The sequence below is a fragment of the Mixophyes fleayi genome, chromosome 11 (genome assembly GCF_038048845.1).
Source record: "Mixophyes fleayi isolate aMixFle1 chromosome 11, aMixFle1.hap1, whole genome shotgun sequence".
NCBI classification, from domain to species: domain Eukaryota; kingdom Metazoa; phylum Chordata; class Amphibia; order Anura; family Limnodynastidae; genus Mixophyes; species Mixophyes fleayi.
Window position 1 is genome coordinate 16,055,611 of NC_134412.1, and position 22,769 is coordinate 16,078,379.

The following is a 22,769-nucleotide window of genomic DNA, read 5'->3' on the forward strand; positions in this document are numbered from 1 at the left end:
GGCACTACAATACTCAGCAATTTTTAAAACATTTGCTTTCTTCACAGGTAAAACAAACAAGTGCTGACGAGTTTTACAGTTATTGTAAAGAAATGCGTCAAGTCTGACTTCTCTTTATATAATGCTGCAAGATTTTTATACTACAGCTGGATTGGGTTTTCCACATTTGGATACAACTACTTTTGGGTTAAAATGATTTGCAGTATACAGATCCTCCACAGTATAATTCTTATCTGTACTTCCTAACTCACATCTTTGGGATGGTTGAGTGATTCATGGAGAGATTTGGACATTGTCCAACCATATTTAAAATCTGTCCTGATCAACATCTTAACAAATGTTAACTTGTTAACATTTTAAAAAATGTTGTTAACATGTTAACATATTAACAAGTGCCTTAACAAATGTTTATCAAGCTATGCACTCTTTGAGAACATATAGTCTTGGAACTTCAGCTAATTAAGTCTAAAAAGGCTTAATTGTCCATGAAAATTGAAGCATGTGTAGACACCTGGGGCCTGAGTCATTAAAGCAGGAGTAAATGTTCTCTGGGACAAACCATGTTTCAATGCAAGGGGTACAAATTAGTTTATTATTTTGCACATACGTTAAATACTGGCTGTTTTTACATCTAACACACAAATACTTAATAACTTTATTATTACACCAAAATTTAATGTTGATCTAGGACATGCCCTACCCCAACTATAAATCTGTCCCCACATTTTAAATTTACCTCCCCCTCCATTGCAACATGGTTTTTCCCAGGTGCAAATGATACTCCTTTTTTTTTAATGTTTTGCTTTCCTTAATGACTCAGGCCCCTGGACTGTACAGACAACAGGACAAACCACACCAAGGAAGAACTAGGCACAGTCCCCCACGCTTGTAGTGAACAGGTAAAGTTGATAATTACTGTTACTTTAATTCCACACTGAGGACACATAACATTACTGTTCAAAAATGTTTTTTAAAAAAAGCCATAAATCTTTGTCTCAATTTAACATACAGAACACATCTTGTAATGAGAATTACACCAAGTAACAGGAGTGATAATGTGTAGTAGTCCAAACATAGAGAATAAAAGCAGAAACTGAGAATTACATCACTGTCAAGATTTAATTGAAACAAATTGGCAAACATTTTATTGACAGCTTATTATATCATCTAAATGGTCTATAAAGAACATTAAGCAATATGAAGGGGACACAACAAGATTTTCAGAGAGTAGATGGACTTTACTAGTTGGAACAATGAGTGAGCGTCTACTAATTTTTCATGCAAAGTGTTTAATAAGCAAACTGATCTGATAAATGCTGAACAAAGGAGTGAGTATATTAAACTTAAGTTTCTGATATAAGAGATGAAATTATTGGCCTAATTGTTCCGGTGGTGAAGATACCAATGATTGTAACAAGGGGTTTGTTTTATGATGCTGCTATTTAATGAGATCCCCAGAGCTACAGGTAGGTGCAGTTAATAAGCTATTGATAACTTCAAAAATAAATAGTCAAATAACCTTATCCATACAAGGATTGTAGCGGAATGAAAGTGAAGCCAGCCTATCAGAAGACGTAATAAGGTACCACAGCAATGGAAATGGAAACTCACAATAATGCTAACATCTCCTATTTGAATGCAACAATATGCAAAATAAATAAAAATGGTTATAAATTACATTGGTGCACGCCAAAATAATTCAATTCACTCCTTCGTCTTAAAGTTTATTTTATTATTTTATGCAGAATGCAGATCTAATACTTTACAAATGGCAAACCAAGATATTTATTTAAATATTCAATTTTCAATCCGAGAATATGCAATGATAAGGAAATACTTGGAGATGTGCTTCCGTGGGTGAAAATAGTGCATAATAAAATAAGAATTTATACAGTTGGAACATTGTCAACACCAGAAATGCAAGATTTATGACTGAATTTACAAGCATATGTTTAAGCAGTATATGCTGCAATAATTTGTGTACATTTTAGCCTGTATGTGGCATCAGCACAAAGCGTTTAGTAGTAAAGAGCAATCACCTTTGAATGAATCGACATTTTGAGCATGGGAAATAATTAACAATGGCAACAACGTAGTAAACTGAACCATAATCAAATGGTCAGTTGCCTCCAAGGTAGATTGGGCATTTCAGCAACAATCAGAACCACATATTGATAACATGCCTCCGCCTTGGCCAGTTAGTATTGAAATTAAAACTAGCACTCCTCTAACAATCTTAAAAACTTTTATAACTCTTCTCAATTTTGATTGCTTCATTTTCAGCACTGGCTGGTAAGGTGTATACTCTACACGATACAGAGCTTGGCCCTGGAAAATAACAGATAAACACATATGTAGTATATGCTATTGATTATTTGTCAGTGCTACAGAATAAGTGTATCAATAGTGGATAAGTCATTCTGACTCTCATTATCTCCTCTGCCAGTGTGGGGAGAATCATGTCTAGTTTTAATACTAACGGTGATAGTGGCTACTGCATCTCACAGACATCTGGGCATTTTTAAACATAATCACAGAGATGTTTTAATCTACAGCAATGTCAATCTGTGCATATAATAATGTGTAGATGATTGCCAGTCCTTGTCTTTGCATGTATTTAAATGTACATCGTTGACACTTTGTATGTTCTCCCCATGTTTGCGTGGGTTTCCTCTGGGTGCTCCGGTTTCCTCCCACACTCCAAAAACATACTGGTAGGTTAATTGACTGCTATCATACTGTTACTTAATGTAGGAATACCTGGCATATACTTATATAACACAATAGCATAAACAAAACTTTAGGTGAAATCAGAAAAAGTTAATTTTAATAAGCGGGCAATCATATGTGAAACTAAGCATTAGTTTTGGCCACCTTTGCAACCCTGCATACATTCCAGTTAAACGTTTGTGTGACACTACGCGTGTCACATTTGATTGTTTGCTTATATTTAAATCATGTTGTTTTTTGTGTTATGAGTTATCTTAATCATCTGCAAAGTGCAGAACTGTTTCTTGAGAATCTGTAGGCATTAGAGCTGTATGAGAACATCTAAAGGTAACTCACGGGGTCTGATTATCCAATAGGCTCACTAGGCTGCAGCCTGAAGAGCAAGTATTTCGTTGGGGGGGGAACGGGACGCGCAAATGTTTTGGGGGGGGGGGGTTCGAAATTGTGACAGGGAGAGGTATAAACTGACATTTGTTATAAAATGTAAGACAATAGAAAGAATGAAAGAAAAATGTAGCAAGGTTTTAATCTTGATGTATTCCAATGGTAAAGGCCGACGGCAATGGCTCAACTTGTTTCTTAAGTTAAGATCCTTAATGAATCAGGCCCAAGGTTGTTTTTACTTACTGTGTATTAGCCCGGAGTATTAGGCGAGGGGGGCGAAATGAACATATTAGTCTAGGGCAGCCAGAACCCTTAATCAGGCCCTGGTAATCTGAGGCCTTTACTTCTCTGTAGTCACCAGTTGATTAGCTATTTCACAACAATAGTGTAGGCTTTATAAGCTCACCACACGGTAGATTTGTTTGTTTTTAGGAAGTCGAGACCTGGAAAGCTGTAAGAAAAATCCACCTGCAGTTTTAGCTTATTATAGTAGCCTCAAATTCAGTCTCCAAAACCCCATATCTTTTAAATGAAATTCCTCTCTTATGTGATTCGGAATTGAAGCATGTTCATACCAGCTGAACAGAACAATGTGTGCTTCTGTAAAACATTTTAATAGAGTTTTTGCTACAAATATATGATGTATTCAAGTAGAGTTCTTCTGTGGTTGAACAGATGAAGAAGATGTTCTTTTCGCTTGAATGCATTCTACAAATTATCAGCAATACAAGGTCCCTTGGGAGTTATACACAATTTTGTTCATTGTACTGGTGTTTTTAATGCCAGTGCAATGCATGAAAAGGGGTCTTAAAATGAAAGCCATTGTTTCCAATGGCCCCATACCCATTTGCGGTGTTACTAATGCTTGAGTGTCTAGCGGTAAGGTTGCGTTTTTCCAAATGCTGCCTGCTCCATTCACTGCATTTAAGTGAAGGCACTAGGAGAAGCCAAAGTGAGTCTCCAAATGCGATTAACAACCACAAGTCAAATGCATGCAGTTTTGTCCTATATATACCTGGTTAGGCCTACATTACTTTGTTTTATATCTCCACATATTATTAAATTAGCATTGATCAATTGTCTGTTTCCCCTCAGGAATGGTCCTTGATTTGGCAGATACATTTGTAATTAGATAAATGGAATTCTTAGTCTCGCAAATCAGAATAAACCTACCCAATTTTTTTTGTATATTTTTAACCTATCATCATCTATTTATTTATTTATATAGCGCCACTAATTCTGCAGCTCTGCACAGAAAACTCACTCACATCAGTCCCTGCCGTATTGGAGCTTACAGTCTAAATCCCCTAACATACACATGCACAGACCGAGAGAGACTGAGGGCAATTTAATAGCAGCCAATTAACCTACCAGTTTGTTTTTGGAGTGTGGGAGGAAACCGGAGCACCCGGAGGAAACCCACGCAAACACGGGGAGAAAAATACAAACTCCACACAGATAAGGCCATGGTCGGGAATCGAACTCATGACTCCAGTGCTGTGAGGCAGAAGTGCTAACCACTAAGTCACCGTGTAAATGTAACTGAACCCTTGGTAGCCACTGTCAAACTTGTTTATTTATAAGGTCCGGTTACATAAAATAGGTGTGGAATTATCTCATGCTAGAATTTAAGAGGGATACAAGAATCTACATGCATCTCCAGCATGCAGAGAATATCACACACAAGTTTAATAGGGCCCCTCCACAGTGTCCTCATCCTGAATGAGCAATTCAAACCTAACGAAGATTATTTTGAGTAAGACTCCTGAGACTTTCCAAGGCCACCACCGACATTTACTGAACAACTTCTTGAAAATATACAAACTTGTTTCCATACCACATAAAGTAAGCAACCAATAAATAGCTAAGATATGTGAGTTTGCTGGGATAAAGGGATTTAACATATAAAAGGAGTTATCTGCTTTAAATTATTAGGGGTGCTCATGTTATGTCTCCCCCCACACCCTCGCCATATGACAAAACAGATGCCATGCATAGACTTTTATAGTGGGCAGCAGCAGCACAACTACTGGGCTGGCATCTGTGTTCCAATATAGACATACGTGTAGCTGTTCACACAAATTGGATCTTTTCAACAAAGCTTGTTCAGCATCATAGCATGCTTACAAGGTGTGGGCCCCACAAGGGACGGGAGGGGTCCACAGAGTGTCTAGGCACACCCTCCCCTCCCTTGCTACTATGTCCCACAGCACAGATAAAGTAAGAAGTTCCAGGGGCAGCAGCTCATGTAAAAATATTCTCAATAGCTCGGGTTAAGTAGGAATTAGGTTGCACTGCAGGACCAATCTCAGGGCTCACACAAACCTGATATTATTTTGTCTCAATCTGTCTTACATGTCTGCATGTATTTTCTGCAGCATTCAGAAGGCCTTCTCCACTAGTCTATTGTTATTGTCCACTAACTTGTTATGAGCGCTAGTAAACTCACCCATCTTTGTTTTTATAGTCTCAGCTCTTTTTTTTTTTTAGCTAGCAGTTTAAGTTCCTGCCTCATTTCATCATTGATCTCTCATCTTCCCCTCTGTTCTGGTATTGTTCTGAAATTCATGGAGGAGTTTCTGGCGTTGGTGAGCTTGCCTCTGTAACTGGTGAACCTGCTTCTGTGCCATCTCTGGTGAGCTATCTTGTACAAAATCTACTTGGTGAGTTCATTTTTTTCCTCATTGGATAGTGAGAGAGACTTTACCCACACTAACGTCACTTTAGGATGTAACAGTGGAGTCACGTGCCAGGTTGGAAAATGCAGGTGGTACAGCCTACAACTAGAAGCCGATGCATTATGCACAGGTGCCAATCTGTCGCAGCTCTTTTTATAAGCTATTAAGCCTATTTGAGAGTACAGGAATCAACGGGACCAACATACTAGAACAAATAAATGTAGGGGCTTATTTAAAGGTGGACCATTTGTGCTCCAAATTAATATAGGAATGACGCATGTAAGAAGAGAGCATATTTATGTGCATATGTAGAGTCGTATACATTTCAATAGGCGCCCAGCTCAAAATTAGTAGCATTTGCACCAAGCATATGTGAGATGTAACAAGTGGTCATACTTACATACAAACACCAATACAAATTAAATGCAAGCATCTGTTGCTTTCCCCTTTAAAAATCCAATGAATATCTTCTTTCCTGCAGTTGTCCAAATTGAAATGTCAATTAAGTAATGCAAATAGAGGACCATGACTTCATTTAATATAGCAGCAATGCCAATGATTTAATCAGCTGGAGAAGTCATTATGCCGTCAGCCAATCGCAAGACAGTGCTGCTTATGGTCATCATCATCATCGCGTATCTTTGCAGCAGTAAAAAGTTTACCTTGTATTATGATTAGTTTATGATGAATGATGAATATTATATTCCTGCAAAAGATAAGCCTACTAAGAGGTATATCTGCAGATACATGTCACATTGTGTCACAATTATGTGAATACATTTTTGCTGTAATTGACCCTTCCTGCCCCCATTCGCCTCTACAAGCAATTCAACGGCATGCAAAAAGCTTTTTTGGACTTAGCCGAGCAATTTATGGCGCTCACGTGCAATAGGGAAATGCGTATCTTGCGCACACAAAATAAACAGACATTTGTCCAACTTTAAATGAGCCCCAAAATGTCTTTCAATGCATCCTTCTTTTTTAAACACCATCAGTATAAGAGAAAACAAAAAAGTAGAAACATCTAAAAGAGGATATGTATTTAACTGTGTGGTACTGCAGCATTGCCCTAATACTGTAATAAAGTGGCAGGTCCTAGGACATAATAAAATGCCATGACAGCTTCTCCAGTCTTGTGCAGTATTACCTTTCATGACATCTTAATAAAGATGAGCATTTGGAGGTATGTACTGCACCTTTGCGGCTTGCCTGTTTAATTGTCATTGCCCTCATATTATTGCAGTCTCTCAGGATTGTGCATGTAAGTAGAGGGGAGAGAGAGAAACATGCTGATCTGTTGGCTCTACTTCATCTATGTTTATTGTTATAGATACGTTTTTACCAATCAATCTGAAGTCAAAGCCAAGTGTCCAAATGTGAACTCCTTTATTCAGGCAATGCATGCTTGCATGGGTACAGTACCCTTTCAAGAGTCTGAGCATCAATTAATGCCTTTAACCAGTATTTTATATACATTTCTTTGCCTTGTTACTGGACAGATTTTAGTAGCACACCCCGGTCTAGGACCTTGCAGAGATCCAAGTTCTGTTAAAATTATAACATTCATTATATACACTGTATATCTATAGTGCATATTCACATAGCTGTTAAGAAGGTATACATGTGAAATGAATAAATTCAGAATACATTCACAAATGTACATGCATGTTCCTTTCAAATGCAATCTCTTGATATCAATAAAAAAAACACTTTTTTAAATTGCTGTAACTTATTTTTAAAGTGTACCCAGTGTGCATTTCAAAACAGCCTTGTTCTACATCGGTGCACATGAATAGTCTTCTCGGGGCACATCAAAGAGCACACCTACCCGCCACTCTCGGAAGACACCACCTAGAATTGTGTAACACTTAAATGTTTTGTGCTTCAAACTGAAATGCCACTAGTTCTACATTGATGTATGTTAAAGAATACATGTAGGTATGGGAACTTTTATTTGGAATGCTTATTAAGGATTGTTTTCCTTAATTTGTATTACCAAGCCTAAAGTCTAATACATTTCATTTAAAAATTACCTATTTTTGTCCCTCACACTGGCCCTGGCAATTTTTTCTCATTAAACAGTTTAGCAGTGCTCCTCGCAGTGATTGTAGGCGGGGTTATTTGCCAGTTTCCTAATTTTTAGAACTGTGTCTTTTCAATGGGTTTCTGGGTAATAGAAGCTGTACCTGTACTGCAAAGTATATTTAATTTTTCCCATTTTCTCTACATCCAGAGATTACATCCCAGGATTATGCCAACATTTTACTAGTACTGTAATTACTGCATTAATTTCCAAACATTTACATCACTTTTATGTGTTTTATTGTAGTAATACAATACATTGTTACCAGTCTGTTTGAATATTTATTCAAAGTATGACATGTCACACCCGTGGTTCTATTTATGGAATGATTAGCATCTGTTTTGTAGAGAATATAACAATAAACAATATATACAAATATGCAATAATACAGCTTCTCCCAGCATTGTTTATATCAGAAATGACAGCACCTTAAAACATCAATTTAAAGGCTGATGTATTATTAAATAAACATTCTAAAACACATATAGAAAAGAAAGAAATTACATAACAAGGTATGACCGGTATTTATTCACTGAAATACTTATAAGTAGAACTGCATAATACGATGGCTTGTCTTAAATGTTGCATTATTACACGTTCAGGCAATTAAACACTGTATATAACAACATCAGCCTATGCTAATGGTTGTTTTAGATTACACGCTCTGAATTGCATTTTTACAAAGCTCTGCAAAGGAGGCTCTGCAAGCTTGCTTTCAGTTATGTACAGTCATGTAAAACAAAAGGGAACATTATCATTTTAGGACAAGGAGGAGAAATAATCTGCACTTTTATACAGGGAAGCAAGCGTGCTGATAGGCTGATATACAGAAACCAGTGATATAATACAACTGCAATGCTGGTTTCTGATTGGCTATTGTTTCCATTTTCCCCCAGGTGGCTCAAATTCTTCTGACGCTGGCACGAATAGCACTCAAGGTTTTTCCAACTGAATATCCATTGCTCGCATGGTACCAACATCTTCATAGGTGGCTTGCAGACCACGAGAGATGTCCTCATACATTGAACAGTCCTCTAGGTTTAGTCCCTGTAGGAGAAAAAAACACATTATACCGTATGCATAGTGATTGGTTCTACAAGATAAGTCCTGTGACTTCTGTTACTTCAAGGAACACTGGATAGGTATACATCTTCTGGTGCCCTGTGGGGTACAATAACAGTGTACCTCCACTCCACCTCAGGTCTGTAGGCTAAAAAGAGGTTTTGGTAGCACAGTAGCTTAGTGTTTAGCACTTCTTCCTCACAGTACTGGGGTCATGAGTCCAATTCCCGTCCATGGCCTTATCTGTGTGGCGTTTGTATGTTGTCCCTGTGTTTGCGTGGGCTCCTCCCACACTCCAAAAACATAACAATAGGTTAATTGGCTGCTATCAAATTGACCCTAGTCTGTCTGTGTATGTTAGGGAATTTAGACAGGTGTTCTCTATCACTGAAATGGTGTATTGTGCAGTTTTACAGGCTCTAGGGGTCAATGTGGATTACCTTATTTGTTTTTATTAAGCAATGGAAATTATAGGTGGAGAAAATATGAATGCATCCCTCTAAACATATAATCAAATCTGTAGTTGTTATCTTTCATGAGGGAGTGCAGTATCTCCTCCCAGCCTGTAGGTGTCCCCATTTAGATTTTGTCAGCGACAAAATACCATTCACGGAGAGCAAAAGCAGAAGTCATTTGTGGTGTGTCTAGGTGGTACGTTCTTACCTCATAAAGATTCTCTCCTTCTGCCTGTTTCAGCGACAGTACGCTGATATTTTCCAAACGTTTCTGTGGTTGGAAAAGGAAAGACAGTGAGTGAATAGCGCAAGCAACTAATGACGACATATGCTTGTATCTTGTACACCTTTAATAGATCGGGTTATCAGTAAAAGTCAGGTTCCCATTGTTATTGTAAAAGTGGGTAAACAGCAAAGCTAAGTGGAACTGTTGCGATTTGATTTGTGTTACTTTTCCATCATAGTTAAATCAAGCAAACCTGTAGATCTAGTGAATTGAAGAACTGGTTCTCTCTTAAGGTCAGAGGGGACCTCTATGCAAATTTTTATTTCGATGTACAAGAGAAGATTCCAGTACAGAACACAGGAGTCTTCTAAAGTAGGAAGTGGTCTCTGAAAGTGAGAAAGTTAAAATAAACTATTGTAACCATATAAGGTAAAAGTCTTCATTGTCAGGTGTTTGCGTTTAGCCTATTCTTTGGTTAACCCTTAAGCCTCTGTGACCAGCCCCTAAATAGAACATGACTTTACCTACAATAAGATGGTCCCACATAAAATATATTTCAGAAACACTCCATTTTATGTGCAATGTTCAGATGTACTTATGTCATTTCTATCGCATTAGAAACTGGTTATGGAAAGTAACCATCTGATGTCCCAATATTTATATTGTGTCTTCATACCATCCAGACATATAGTAGCCTATTCGTTATAGCATTAACACAGCACATCTACTAAGTACAGTCTAATTAATTTATAGTAATACAACATCGTACCACATAGGGCATACCTGCTCCACTATAGACAAAGCAGAGGCATATTAGACTTAAACTAAGAATTTCACGCGTTTCACATTTAATTTGGCCTGATGCATTTAGTGCGGAATTCCATCTATCATTTATTTTCCTGCCTGGACATCTCCCAGCCACAGCACAAAGCAAAATGAAGATAAGAGCAAATCTGCTTTAATGCATTTTTCACGGCGGTTTCTCATCGCTTAAAATTAGATGATAATTTCAAATGCCAAGCCTAGACAATCATTGGTATAATATGGCAACGATTTCCTTTCACAACCCAATTCATATGCTTGGGCAAGAATTAATTTTAATAAAAAATGATGCTACAACACAGAAGTGCTTTATTCATTGATCGTGGCTATATTATATGGTTTTGTTGGCGTATTCTAGAATCAATTTCATTCATACACGAAATGGAAGATCATAGCTGTTGTGTTATAGAGGGGCTTTTATTTCAATCAAACCTAACAGCAAATGTGAGTTTTGCTTTCAAAACAAATGTAAAATAAATGTTATGACCTCGTTGGGTTTAAGTGTATCTGATGTACGCCTGATGTTAAACATATTTATACATATTAGGGGGTACTTAGAATAAAACAAACACACTTTTAGGGGTACTTGGCAAACATTTACGATCACATGTTAAAAACAGGTTAAGAAATCCTTATTTAAAGATAGGTAAATATATAAATTCGGCACGCATTCAGCACTTGATAAGCATGGGCACTTTTCAAGCTGCAGACTTCTGGGTAACTGCAGCGGAAATGTAGCTGAAAATAGGGATCATGGGTCCCTATAAAGAATTCATGTACACTGCAGCCATTTGAAAAAAAGCATGCAAGCTCTGTAAGCCAATAGAGACCATAATCATCTATTTATTTATATAGCGCCATCTAATTCCGCAGCGCTGCACAAAGACCTCATGCACATCAGTCCCTTCCCCATTGGAGCTTACAATCTAAATCTCCTAACATACACACACACAGACCGAGAGAGACTAAAGGCAATTTAATAGCAGCCAATTAACCTACCAGTATGTTTCTGGAGTGTGGGAGGAAACCAGAGAACCTGGAAGAAACCCACGCAAACCATACAAACTCCACACAGGTTAGGCCATGGTCGGGAATCAAACTCATGACCCCAGTGATGTGAGGCAGAAGTGCTAACCACTAAGTCACCGCGCTGCCCACATAACCATTGTTATTTGTTGCTGTGTCTTTGGTGAACGTATCACAAAGTCCTGATCCATAGATGCCTATAAAGTACTGACGTGTTATACTGCACACGTATGAGAAGTGAAACACAGCTTACAAAAAACAGTATTAGATTCCTATAGACTACATGATGAATGCTACATCTGTCATTTAAAAATAATAATGTATATTTACATGTAGTATATAGGCTATAGGTGTCATTATTTGGATTATATTAATGATTTAAATGCCACAGTACCCATTGTGAAACAATCTGCGCGCTGAAAACAATCAAATCTGGAACAACAGAATAAATGTAAAAGTTCCAATACAGTAACTAAATTAATAATAATTGACATTTTGTGTACATTTTTATTTATTTTCAGAACTGGATTACACATCTGACTGATGTGGTGGTTACCATGGGCAACACAACCTTTTTCCTTCGCACCAATTTTCATAAATGTGTCCCATGGACTCTAACGCTTGTCTTTAATTCAGTTCCTGAAACTAGTACACAACCTTCATATAAAACAAACTGTAATTTATGCTTAGTTTTCTCTAAAACAAACTTGCGCAACCAATGTGGTATGTTACACAGTCTTTATTTTAGTAATGAATGTATATATTACAAGTATAGGTAGTTCATGCAGAAACAAATATTAATGGATAAATGTGGCGATTGTGGGCTTTTTAGGAAGACGAGTGAGTGAGGCATGCTGGGAAGTGCATCAATGCTGCTATAGCGGTCTTGAGCTTTTCTATTTCTCTTCGTGAGCCCCTTGGATCACCAACAACTCAACAGCGGTCAAGGAAGTATAATTATTATTGATGGCTCTGCCTGATGGTATATAAGCTTCAAAAAAATGCTTGTGACCTTGAGCATGTCGATGTCGCTATAAGACAGGAAACAATTTGAATGGCTTTCTTAGCCTCACGAAAAAATATTGAAGGGGTCAGTCACACCTTTATTTTATTTGCATTGTATAAAAAAAAGAGGAATGTTAATACTGTAATTAGTTTACTATAAATGCACAAAAGATAGCAATATTAAAAGTCACAAAGTTTGTGTACTTCTGTACTATGACAAAACTCCCAACATCCCGACATTCTGCAGTAGATTACATCAACGTCCTCATCTTTTGATGTGATGTTTATGTTGCGCCGCTCAGTGAACAAAATATAAACAGAGATATATACAAATAAGTAAGGGGCAAGAGAAACAATAGCATAAGTACAAACCAAGGCAGGAAGAGACAATAGAGGTACCAACTACATCGGAAGACAACTAGAACAAAGGAAACCTTACAAAGAGGATGAGGAGATATGAGGTCGAGAGGGCCAAGGTCAAGAAAGTTAACATTCAAGATGGGCAGGTAAGCATATAAAGGCAAGAGGGAAGAGGGAAGCAAGTGGAAGAGGTAGGGCAGAGCCGTAGCTTAAAAGTTTAGCGCCTGGAGCAAGAAAGCAAAACGCCGCCCCCCTAGCCCTCAATTTTAACCAAATTAACCTAAAACGTTCATAAACTGCAGCCCCCTTCAGCCTTGCGCCCTGGGCGGTCGCCCCTATCGCCCAGCCCTAGTTACGGCCCTGAGGTAATGGAGCAGGAGGAGGGACTTTATTAGGATGGGGCGAGGTAGCAATTGTAGACAATAAGGATGGAGGGAAAGGAATGGAAGGGGTAGGTGGATCATGAGGATGCCTTAGGATGCAGCACGGTAGGCAAACGTGAAAAGGTGAGGTTTGAAGGAGCATTTGACAGATTGGAGGTTGGGGGCAAGTCCGGTCAGGCATGACAGGGGAGTTCCGAAGGTGGGGAGCAGCGTGGGCGAAATCCTAAAAGCGGGGGTGTGAGGTGGTGATAGAAGAGGAGGAGAGGCGAAGGTCATTGACAGTGGGCGAGTAGGAGATTATTCTTTAACAAGGTCAGAGATGTAGGAGAGGCAGACTTTATAGGCGAGGGAACGGAGACCCAAAGGATGTCTATGCAGAGAGGGACAGAGGAAATAGAATGTTGGGAAAGAAAGTTTAGGTGCGATGTCGCATTTAGGACAGATGCACGGTGGCTCAGCGGTTAGCACTTCTGCTTCGCAGCACTGGGGTCATAAGTTCAATTCCCGACCATGGCCTTATCTGTGTGGAGTTTGTGTGTTCTCCCCGTGTTTGCATGAGTTTCCTCCCACGCTCCAAAAACATACTAGTATGTTAATTGGCTGCTTTTAAATTACTCTTAGGGCTAGATTTACTAAGCTGCGGGTTTGAAAAAGTGGGGATGTTGCCTTTAGCAACCAATCAGATTCAAGCTGTCACTTTGTAGAAAGTACTAAATAAATGAAAGCTAGAATCTGATTGGTTGCTATAGGCAACATCCCCACTTTTTCAAACCCGCAGCTTAGTAAATCTAGCCCTTAGTCTCTTTCAGTCTGTGTGTGTGTATGTTAGGGGATTTAGATTGTAAGCTCCAATTGGGCAGGGACTGATGTGAATGAGCTCTCTGTACAGCACTGTGGAATTAGTGGCGCTATATAAATAAATAGATGATGATGATTGCACAGGGGGCAGACTTGTGACAGGCAGGCTAGAGAGGAGGAGATTGCAATAATCAAGGTGGGAGATGACAAGAGTGTGGATGAAGGTCTTGGTAGCATCCAGGGAGAGAAAATGGTTGTGAGACACAGCAGTGTTCCTAACACTGTATCAGAACTGATAATGCTGGTATTTAAAACAAGATGTTGTTCATGTATATGTAAAACCCGAATCTTTCAGCACCAGTTTGACAGGAGTTTGGCAGTGATCAAATTGGATAACTGTTGGCTTAGTCATTCCCTATTCCAGCTTGCTTACAAATTAATCCACTGGTATTGACTTAGTTGAAATGCTTTAGCCTGTTACTATTTTAATGCTCTGATTGGTTGAAGAGGGCCTGAGTCATTAAGGAGAGTAAGGCAAAAAAAGGAGTAAATGTTCTCTGTGACAAACCATGTAACAGTGCAAGGGGTGCAAATGAGTTTATTATTTTGCACATAAGTTAAATACTGGTTGTTTTTTCATGTAGCATAAAAACCCTTGATAGCATTATTTTTACACTGAAATTTAAAGTTTATCTAGGACATGCCCTACCCCAACTATAAATCTGTCCCCACATTTTAAATTCACCTCCCCCTCCAATGCAACATGGTTTTGCTCAGGTGTAAAGTTACTCATTTTTTATGCTTTGCTCTCCTTAATGACTCAGGCCCAGAGTTTTTTAGTCTAACTCAGTTAATAGGCAAGTGCAAGTGCGAATTACAAGTGTCCAGAATTCCCCCCTCTAGACCAGACTTTGATACGAATTAAAACTTTTGGATTGTCATTTCTGCCACTGCACTTGGTTGAATCCTTCTGACAAGGCAGTATCATTTGTAGACTTTCACAATAGAAAATATATGTAAGGCTTGCTCTATATACTGTATATAGAATTGTAGACTTAGAACACTCCCTATCAAAATTCTGTTTGCAGACAATTCGAAGCTTGGAAGGATGAATGGTTGACTTGTTAAACTGATTTAACAATTTTGTTGGCGAATAGTGACATTGCGTCTCCTTGACAGTAACAAACACAACGTAACAAAAGAGCAACACATAATATAATATAAGTAGAAAATTATATACCATTTGTGTCTCTCATGCACAAGTAACCTGTACATCTACACTTGTTGTCCTACATGGAAGATGTATGGCCAACTGGCAAAGGATTCTGGGAGTTATAATCTATAGAATCACCCCAGCCCAGCCAGTCCCTCTTTGTGTGCCCCTGTGATCTCCTATACTGCATTCTTTGTGTGAACGCTATGCTGATTGTTTACTTATACACACAGAATTCACACTTTGTTTTGTGCTATCTGTAATGCTCTCAAGCAGTACTCATAATGTCTGCTATTATGCTTCATTTTATTTGTTATTACACTTATGTGTTTTCATGCATTTGTTATATTGTAAATAAATGATGATGATGATGATGATTATCATCATCATCTCCCTCACAATCAGTGTTATGAAACTTATGGTGCTCAAGTCGTACTAAGAAAATAATTTTACCTTTGACGGACAGCGATATTACAATTGAGAATCTGGTAGGTTACTAGTCATTAGGCACACAAAAAAGGACAAAAAGAGGGCTAGAGGGGCTATTTGACTTGCCAAAAGAAGGAACGTTGTGAGGTATTGGGAGGTACAGAGTTCTGATTTGGTATAAGGAGGTCAGTCTTGCATTTGTATTATGCAGGGGCACATATATGGTAGGGGGGGGATCCTGGTGCCTGGAAATCCCCCTCCCAGCCTGGGGCACTGTGTTCTTGAGGTGGCTTGTCCCATGTATATTATGGGGATAGGAAGAGTTGGAGAGCAGCCCAGCACTGTCTAATATTATAGACACGCCCCATGCATACTGGTCATGCCCACTGGCGGCATGACGTAGAAACCCCTCTCTAGAAATCCCCTGGTGTGTGTAGATTGTTTTAAGTGCTAGCTGTTTCTGAATAGTCTGTATAGGATTCCAGAGCCAGGGACTGTGGTACACAAAGATTTGCTTAAAGGTAAACCAATATGCCATTGTGACATAGGTAAGCATCAATAAGTAATGCCCCAAAACAGGACTCACAGTACTAACAGACACATACCCTGTATAGTAGGAAGGTCCCAGGTATGATGGCACAAAGCAGCAGTATGACGCCCTCGGCCGTGATGACTCTGTTCTTAGTCGCCTCCCCGATATTAAAGAAGAGGAAAAACTGTGGTTCTGAAATGTAGAAGATATCAGTTCAAGTCCCCGCACAGATCCAGCTCCATATAAGGTCTCTGTGTACATTATCTAGTATATTTAATCAAGTTCATTCATAAAAGTGTACAACCACTAGTAAAGCTTTTAATTGCCATTGAAAAGTTTGCTTAGAATTAAGTAATACCACTTTCAGATTGCCACCCCGGCAATATCCCGGGTATATGAACTAGGGCTATTGCCGGGGGACAGATCCTCTGACCCTGACAAATATCTGCGTAGACCGTGTTGACACTGAACATGGGTCTGCCCGTGTCTCCATGGCAACGTCACAAGAGCAGCTCTGATTGGCTCCTCTTGTGATGTTTTTTATTTTATTTTTTTAACTCTTCAATAGGTGTTGGTGAGACCTGGGTTTTTCAACCCGGGTCTCACCATTCACAGTGGAGGCAACCCGGGTCGGCCACGGGAATAACCCTCCAAAAGACCCAGGCTAATTCCCGGGTCATCCGACTCGGGTAGATGCAGGGACCCCCTTTCACACTAAGCCTAGATCCGGGTCGTCAGGGCTCGCCCTGGCAAAAAACGGGTCTTTAAGGCAGTGTGAAAGGAGTATATGATTGTCACCTTCTCACATTCTGTAACAGGAGCTTTCAGTTTTGCTAATAGAAGGACTTTATATTGGTAATTACAGTTCTACTAAATACATTATACTTGGGAGTGTTATGTACTAATGTGTCTCACACCTGCTTTTGCAATATAGAGCATAAAAACACTCACTGCAGGTCAAGTCCTGTAAGACAATGGGGGAACAGGTTGAGTTAAAGTCAATCCTCCCATTTTTCGTATCAACTACAGAGATACAGAATTTAAAAAAAACAACAGTCTGAACCTTGCACTTGCTCGATTGCATAATTTTCAATGACAATAAAGCAATATGGAGTATATTTATCAAATAGATAAAAGCCCTAAACCTGATGAAAACTGGAGTTTTTGACGAAGTTAAGGTTTCCCCCTATGTAAGAAGCCCTCACTGCCGGGTAGAGCAATTGCTGGGCCTGTTTAGCAAAGCTTCCCTGCGCAAAGGATGGGGAAGCCTATTCAACATGGACAAGTACCGCCACTGTTATCCTATCGGATCGCCATCTCAGGACATTCCAAAAATGAGACCCCCCCCCTTATCATATTGCATTGCATTTATACTTTCTTTATACATTTTTTGCAAACCTGGTTTCTGAAGAGTCCTGTGTAGATCATCACTCAGGACACTTACTAGAATGGCCATGTTGGAGATTGGGTGGAAGATCAAAGGTTGCTCACTCCTGGAGTAGACTACTTAATTCAGCTGGGGCATTACAAGGACACATTACCCAACATTCTACATCAGGCCTGGCCAACCAGTGACTCTCCAGGTTTTGTGAAACTACAAGCCCCAGGTTGCTCTGCCAGTAGATAGCCAACAGATAGCTGTAAAGGCATGCTGGGATTTGTAGTTTCACAACACGTGGCGAGCCACAGGTTGGCCAGGCCAGTTTATCCCTGCTACTGCTGTAAAGCCTGATTAATGTATTTGACAGTGAATAAGACACTGGAGGTTTTTAAAAGATCCACGTTGTCTCATTGGAAAGGTGGCAAGTGATTGACTAGCTGCAGGTCTGGTCAAATTTGGTACTTCTAATGAGAAATAGACACGTATCCATATGATCACAGTAATAGTATTTTACTAAGCTTATGCAAGCTGAATATAAATATGGGCCTGAGTCATTAAAGAGAGCACAACATAAAAAAATAAGTAACTTTGCAGCTGGGCAAAACCTTGGTGCATTGGAGGGGGAGGTAAATTTAAAATGTGGGGACAGATTTATAGTTGGGATAGGGCATGTCCTAGATCAACTTTAAATGTCAGTGTAAAAATAAAGCTATAAACTATTTGTGTGCTAGATGGAAAAACAGACAGTATTTAACTTATGTGCCAAATAATAAACTCATTTGCACCCCTTGCATTGTAACATGGTTTGTCCCAGAGAACATTTACTCCTTTTTTTGCCTTACTTTCCTTAATGACTCAGCCCTATAAGTTTAGGAACCATGCAAACATTTATTGAAGCCAATTATTGAGTTTACACTGATTTTTGCACCAGACCCAAAGTATTTGATTTTGAGCTACCTGGCCATGTAGAACATAAGAGGAAGAAACATTTATGGGGACAATCATTATTTATTGATTAAGGAGCAAAATTAATTTATAATTTACTTATAGTGGTAAACTTTATTTTTCATTATATTACGGTGATAATATTATTGTGTTATAATATGGGGGGAATATGAATATATAATTATATTAACTGGGCAATACTTGATACTTTGATTACTATAGAGTGCCCCTTGGATATAATACTACAACGATATTGTCCACTCAATATAATGAACAATAAAATTTGCCCACATATGTTAATTATAAATTAATTTTGCCCTTAATCAATAAATAGTGATTAGTGTATAGGTAAACCATACTTGCCTACTCTCCCGGAATTTCCGGGAGGCTCCCGAAAGAGTAGGCAAAGCTCCCGCATTTGCTGAAATTCACGGCAGTGAATAGAGGGGGCGGGGCTTAATCGCGTCATTAAGATGCCCCCTCCATTCGATGCCGTGAATTTGTGAATTTCGGCTTTTTATGGTGGGGGCGGGGCTATAATGACACGACAATGAGACACGATTCTTAGTACATTTACGTGTTTAACATGATAAAAGTATGTAGGCTTGTTAACTAGCCACATAAAATAAAGTTTCTGCAGCTACTGATTGGTTGCACTTCACTTTTTCAAACAGCCGTCAATGTCAGCACATCTGGCATCAGAGTTTCGGGATCCTCGAGTCGTGGTAAGTACTGGCGTTTTTTAGTAAACCGAAATATAGTGCCCAACCCACCAATATAGCATGGATTTCTGTGTAATAAAGGCACTTCCTATTTTGCAAAGGTCTAAATCTCATATGTCACAATTATATATATATATATATATATATATATATATATATATATATATATATATACACACTCACCTTTCACTCTCAGGTAGGTTCCACAGGAATTATAGGTTTCATTTCCCACCATCACTTTGCACATATAGAGGCCGCTGTCATTTTTCTGTACATTATCGATTTTCAGTACTTTCATTTGTGCTTTGTCTGGTAAATATTGCTGCACTGTGGTCAAGTATATTGTTGTGTTTTGCTTCCTCGTTATTCTCTGAATCCGGAGCCAGGTAATATTCACTTTCTCATCAGACGTGTTCAGAAAGTTGCATGGAATATTAGCCTCCTTCCCAATGTGCACAGTTATGGAGGTGGGCACCCATTGCATCTTCAGACTCCAGCATGGATTCACTGAGGAAAACAGTTTTCAAATGCTGTGATCAGTTACACAATTTTGTTGAGCATTACTGCCCCTATAACATTAGAAATACAAAAATCTAAAAGAGAAGTGGGGAATGATTCAGGTAGCCGTACCTCCCGACATTTCAGAACTCTGCACCAGGACAGGGAACGTGGTCATGTCATGATGGGGCGTGACCAAGTCAGGATGGGGACATGGCCACTCCCCCAGACGGCTGCCTAGCACTGAGAAGGGACAAACATGTTCCTGGGCAGGACTGTGGGAGCGAGATATTGTTCTAGAGATCTGAATTAGAAGATATATCGTTCTAGACCCCTGCATTGGAACATATATTGTTCTAGAGTTCTGAATTAGAAGAGATATCGTTCTAGAGCTCTGAATTAGAAGAGATATTGTTCTAGAGATCTGAATTAGAAGAGATATTGTTCTAGAGATCTGAATTAGAAGAGATATTGTATCTCTTCTAATTCAGGGCTCTAGAACGATATTTCTTCTAATTCAGACCTCTAGAACGATATCTCTTCTAATTCAGGGCTCTAGAACAATATCTCTTCTAATTCAGAGCTCTAGAACGACATCTCTTCTAATTCAGAGCTCTAGAATGATATATCTTCTAATTCAGAGCTCTAGAACGATATCTCTTCTAATTCAGAGCTCTAGAATGATATCTCTTCTAATTCAGAGTTCTAGAACAAGAGGAATATATCTTCATCATTAAAACAACACTGTACCTGCAAACTAAAGACTGATACCATTATATGAAGATCTGATCACTTTTGTCTGGTTGTGTAACTGTTTGGTTGGAGAGGGGCGTGAAGAGGAGATCTGCTCCACCGCTTCTCAGAAAATATCAAGCTGTCTAAACAAAAAATGTATACAGTATCTAGCAAATAGTCACATTCCTCCAATGTACTGCACTAATACATGTTATACCCAACAGTTCCATAACATAATTTGGTGAGGGGCCTAGCATTGATGTTCTAGACTCCTGGGGCTCCCGTTTCACTCTCAAAAGAACAGTCTTTACATAGTAACTAAAACATATAGTAAAACTCACAGACATGAACCAAACTTCTATCTTCACATGTTGGACCCCATCGCCGTACCAACATTCCTCATTGGAAACTTAAGACAGTTTAGGCCATGACACCAACACACTGAAACCTCTCCATAATCCACTCCAACCAATACATGATCCTTGCAAATCATTGCAGAATATAGCACACACTGTTTCAGGTAGGCCATGCATTTTCAGCCACCAGAAATCTGGACTGTCCTGCAAAAATCGAGAGGACAAGGACACTGCCACCCAAATTATATTGAAAAAGATAAAATAATGAGAATAATGTAACCCCTATTAAAATCTAAGAAAAATAACAATGCTCTGCGACCATATAAAAGCACAAGACCACAGGTTGAGGTAACAGAAATGTCTTAAATTCGCATGTCACAACTTCACATATTTAGATTTTGTCTACGTCGGTTTATCTGCACATATTAATGTACTTTCTCTTTAAAAAGGGCTGTGGTGGATCAAAACACTTCCCCTTACTTGAATCCTTGTTTCCTGTTCTTTATGTTAGATTTTGTTGTAAATAAGAAGGAATTTGCATACAAACAAGTGGAGGTATCAAGGTGAACATTAGCTTAACTGCAACTATGTTACCCTCAATATAATTCAACATAAAACTGTATTTTCAGAATATCCTACGTGAAGTCTGGTCCTCAAACATTACTTAGCTGTGGTCCGATATCCCTGCAGTCATGGGTAATACTGTAAAGATTAATCTGGGGTCACTACAACCCCAATTGTGTCACGTTTACTTAACTTCATAATAATGTAACATCTGGCATTTTAAATACTCCTCTTCAATAAATCATTTTAAAGCCCAGAGAATGTATAGAATTTAATAGAGAGATTAAGAGGCATTGTACTGTATAGTTAGTAAATATTAGAAAACAGGAACGTAGAGAGAAATTAAGTGGCTTGGACAAATCATTTAAACTTTGGTCCTTCCCCAATGAAATGAGCTAAAGTTATTAACCATGTCATGTTTATAATGTTATTAATGGGCTGCACTCCATGTAGGAGAGATTTAGAATTTTTTTTATATCTGCCAACTTTTAAGTCATGTGAAACGAGCGATCACGCTTGTTTTTAAGCTTCACTCGCTGATTTTCCTACTTGACTTCCTCTGGAGATTTAGATGTATAAACACTAATCACAGGTGTTTCCTCTTCTTCTTTCTGTGACGGACACAGGTACCCATGATTCTATCTTACATAATGTAACACTCCAATGTCAGATTATAGTTCTGAACTCAACAATTCCATCGGCTTCTGTTGCAAGTACCAAATAGATGGTTCTGGTGGTCCACTTATCTCTCACATGGATGAGGAGAGAGTTGAAGGACACAGTTTTGAAGCCAAGCAAAAGAAAAGAGAATACAAACCTAGCAGCCAGGTGGACAGATAATCACTATCTCGTTGCTCATTCTCTGGTTAACGTAGGAAAGTAAAAGACAGCTATGAGTGTTTTCAAAAGTTCTGCTTCTCCGTACATTCTAGTACTGTCTACTGCTGCAAATATCGTAACTCATGCTGGTTCATAGCTTATGAAGTAAAGACTTACCTGGGAGGACTATCAGGAATATGACAGCAGAAGTAGCCCACTTTAAGTGTGGAATGTTGAGCTGCATCTTGTCTGACCTGTGGTCTCACTCAGGACAACTGACAGAGTTCTGGATCTCCGGACTCTCTGCTAGGCTGAGACTGATTGCACTGGTTATCTTTGGTTGTGTGACTGATTAGTGGGAGGGGGGGGGGGGTGAGAAGTGGAGATGTGCTCCACTGCTTCAAAGAAAGTATCAAACTGCCTGAAAGTAAAAATAATGCAGTATCGTAGATAAGGTCACATCTCCAAAATGTATTGTACTAATATATACACATACCACTCTAGCACAAAATACCAAACAAAAATAAAACAAAGTTGCTTAATTAGAGTTAGATTGATTAACG

The 22,769-nt window shown here is 38.8% G+C and overlaps 1 protein-coding gene across 2 annotated transcripts; it reads right to left on the reverse strand.

Annotated features, from left to right (window-relative positions):
* Window positions 1-7,161: 7,161 nt before the first annotated feature.
* Window positions 7,162-22,558, reverse strand: CD79A (CD79a molecule). Of its 2 annotated transcripts, XM_075189705.1 has the most exons (5): window positions 22,384-22,558; window positions 19,418-19,741; window positions 16,260-16,378; window positions 9,601-9,663; window positions 7,162-8,922 (listed from the first exon to the last, which is right to left on the reverse strand). In XM_075189705.1, exons 1-5 carry the CDS (start codon window positions 22,448-22,450, stop codon window positions 8,809-8,811), a joined length of 687 nt encoding a protein of 228 aa, XP_075045806.1. In that variant the 5' UTR covers window positions 22,451-22,558; the 3' UTR covers window positions 7,162-8,808. The 2 variants fall into 2 exon arrangements, with proteins under 2 accessions (XP_075045806.1, XP_075045807.1); XM_075189706.1 differs by lacking the exons at window positions 7,162-8,922; window positions 9,601-9,663 and adding an exon at window positions 12,191-12,497.
* Between the last annotated feature and the right edge of the window lie 211 nt (window positions 22,559-22,769).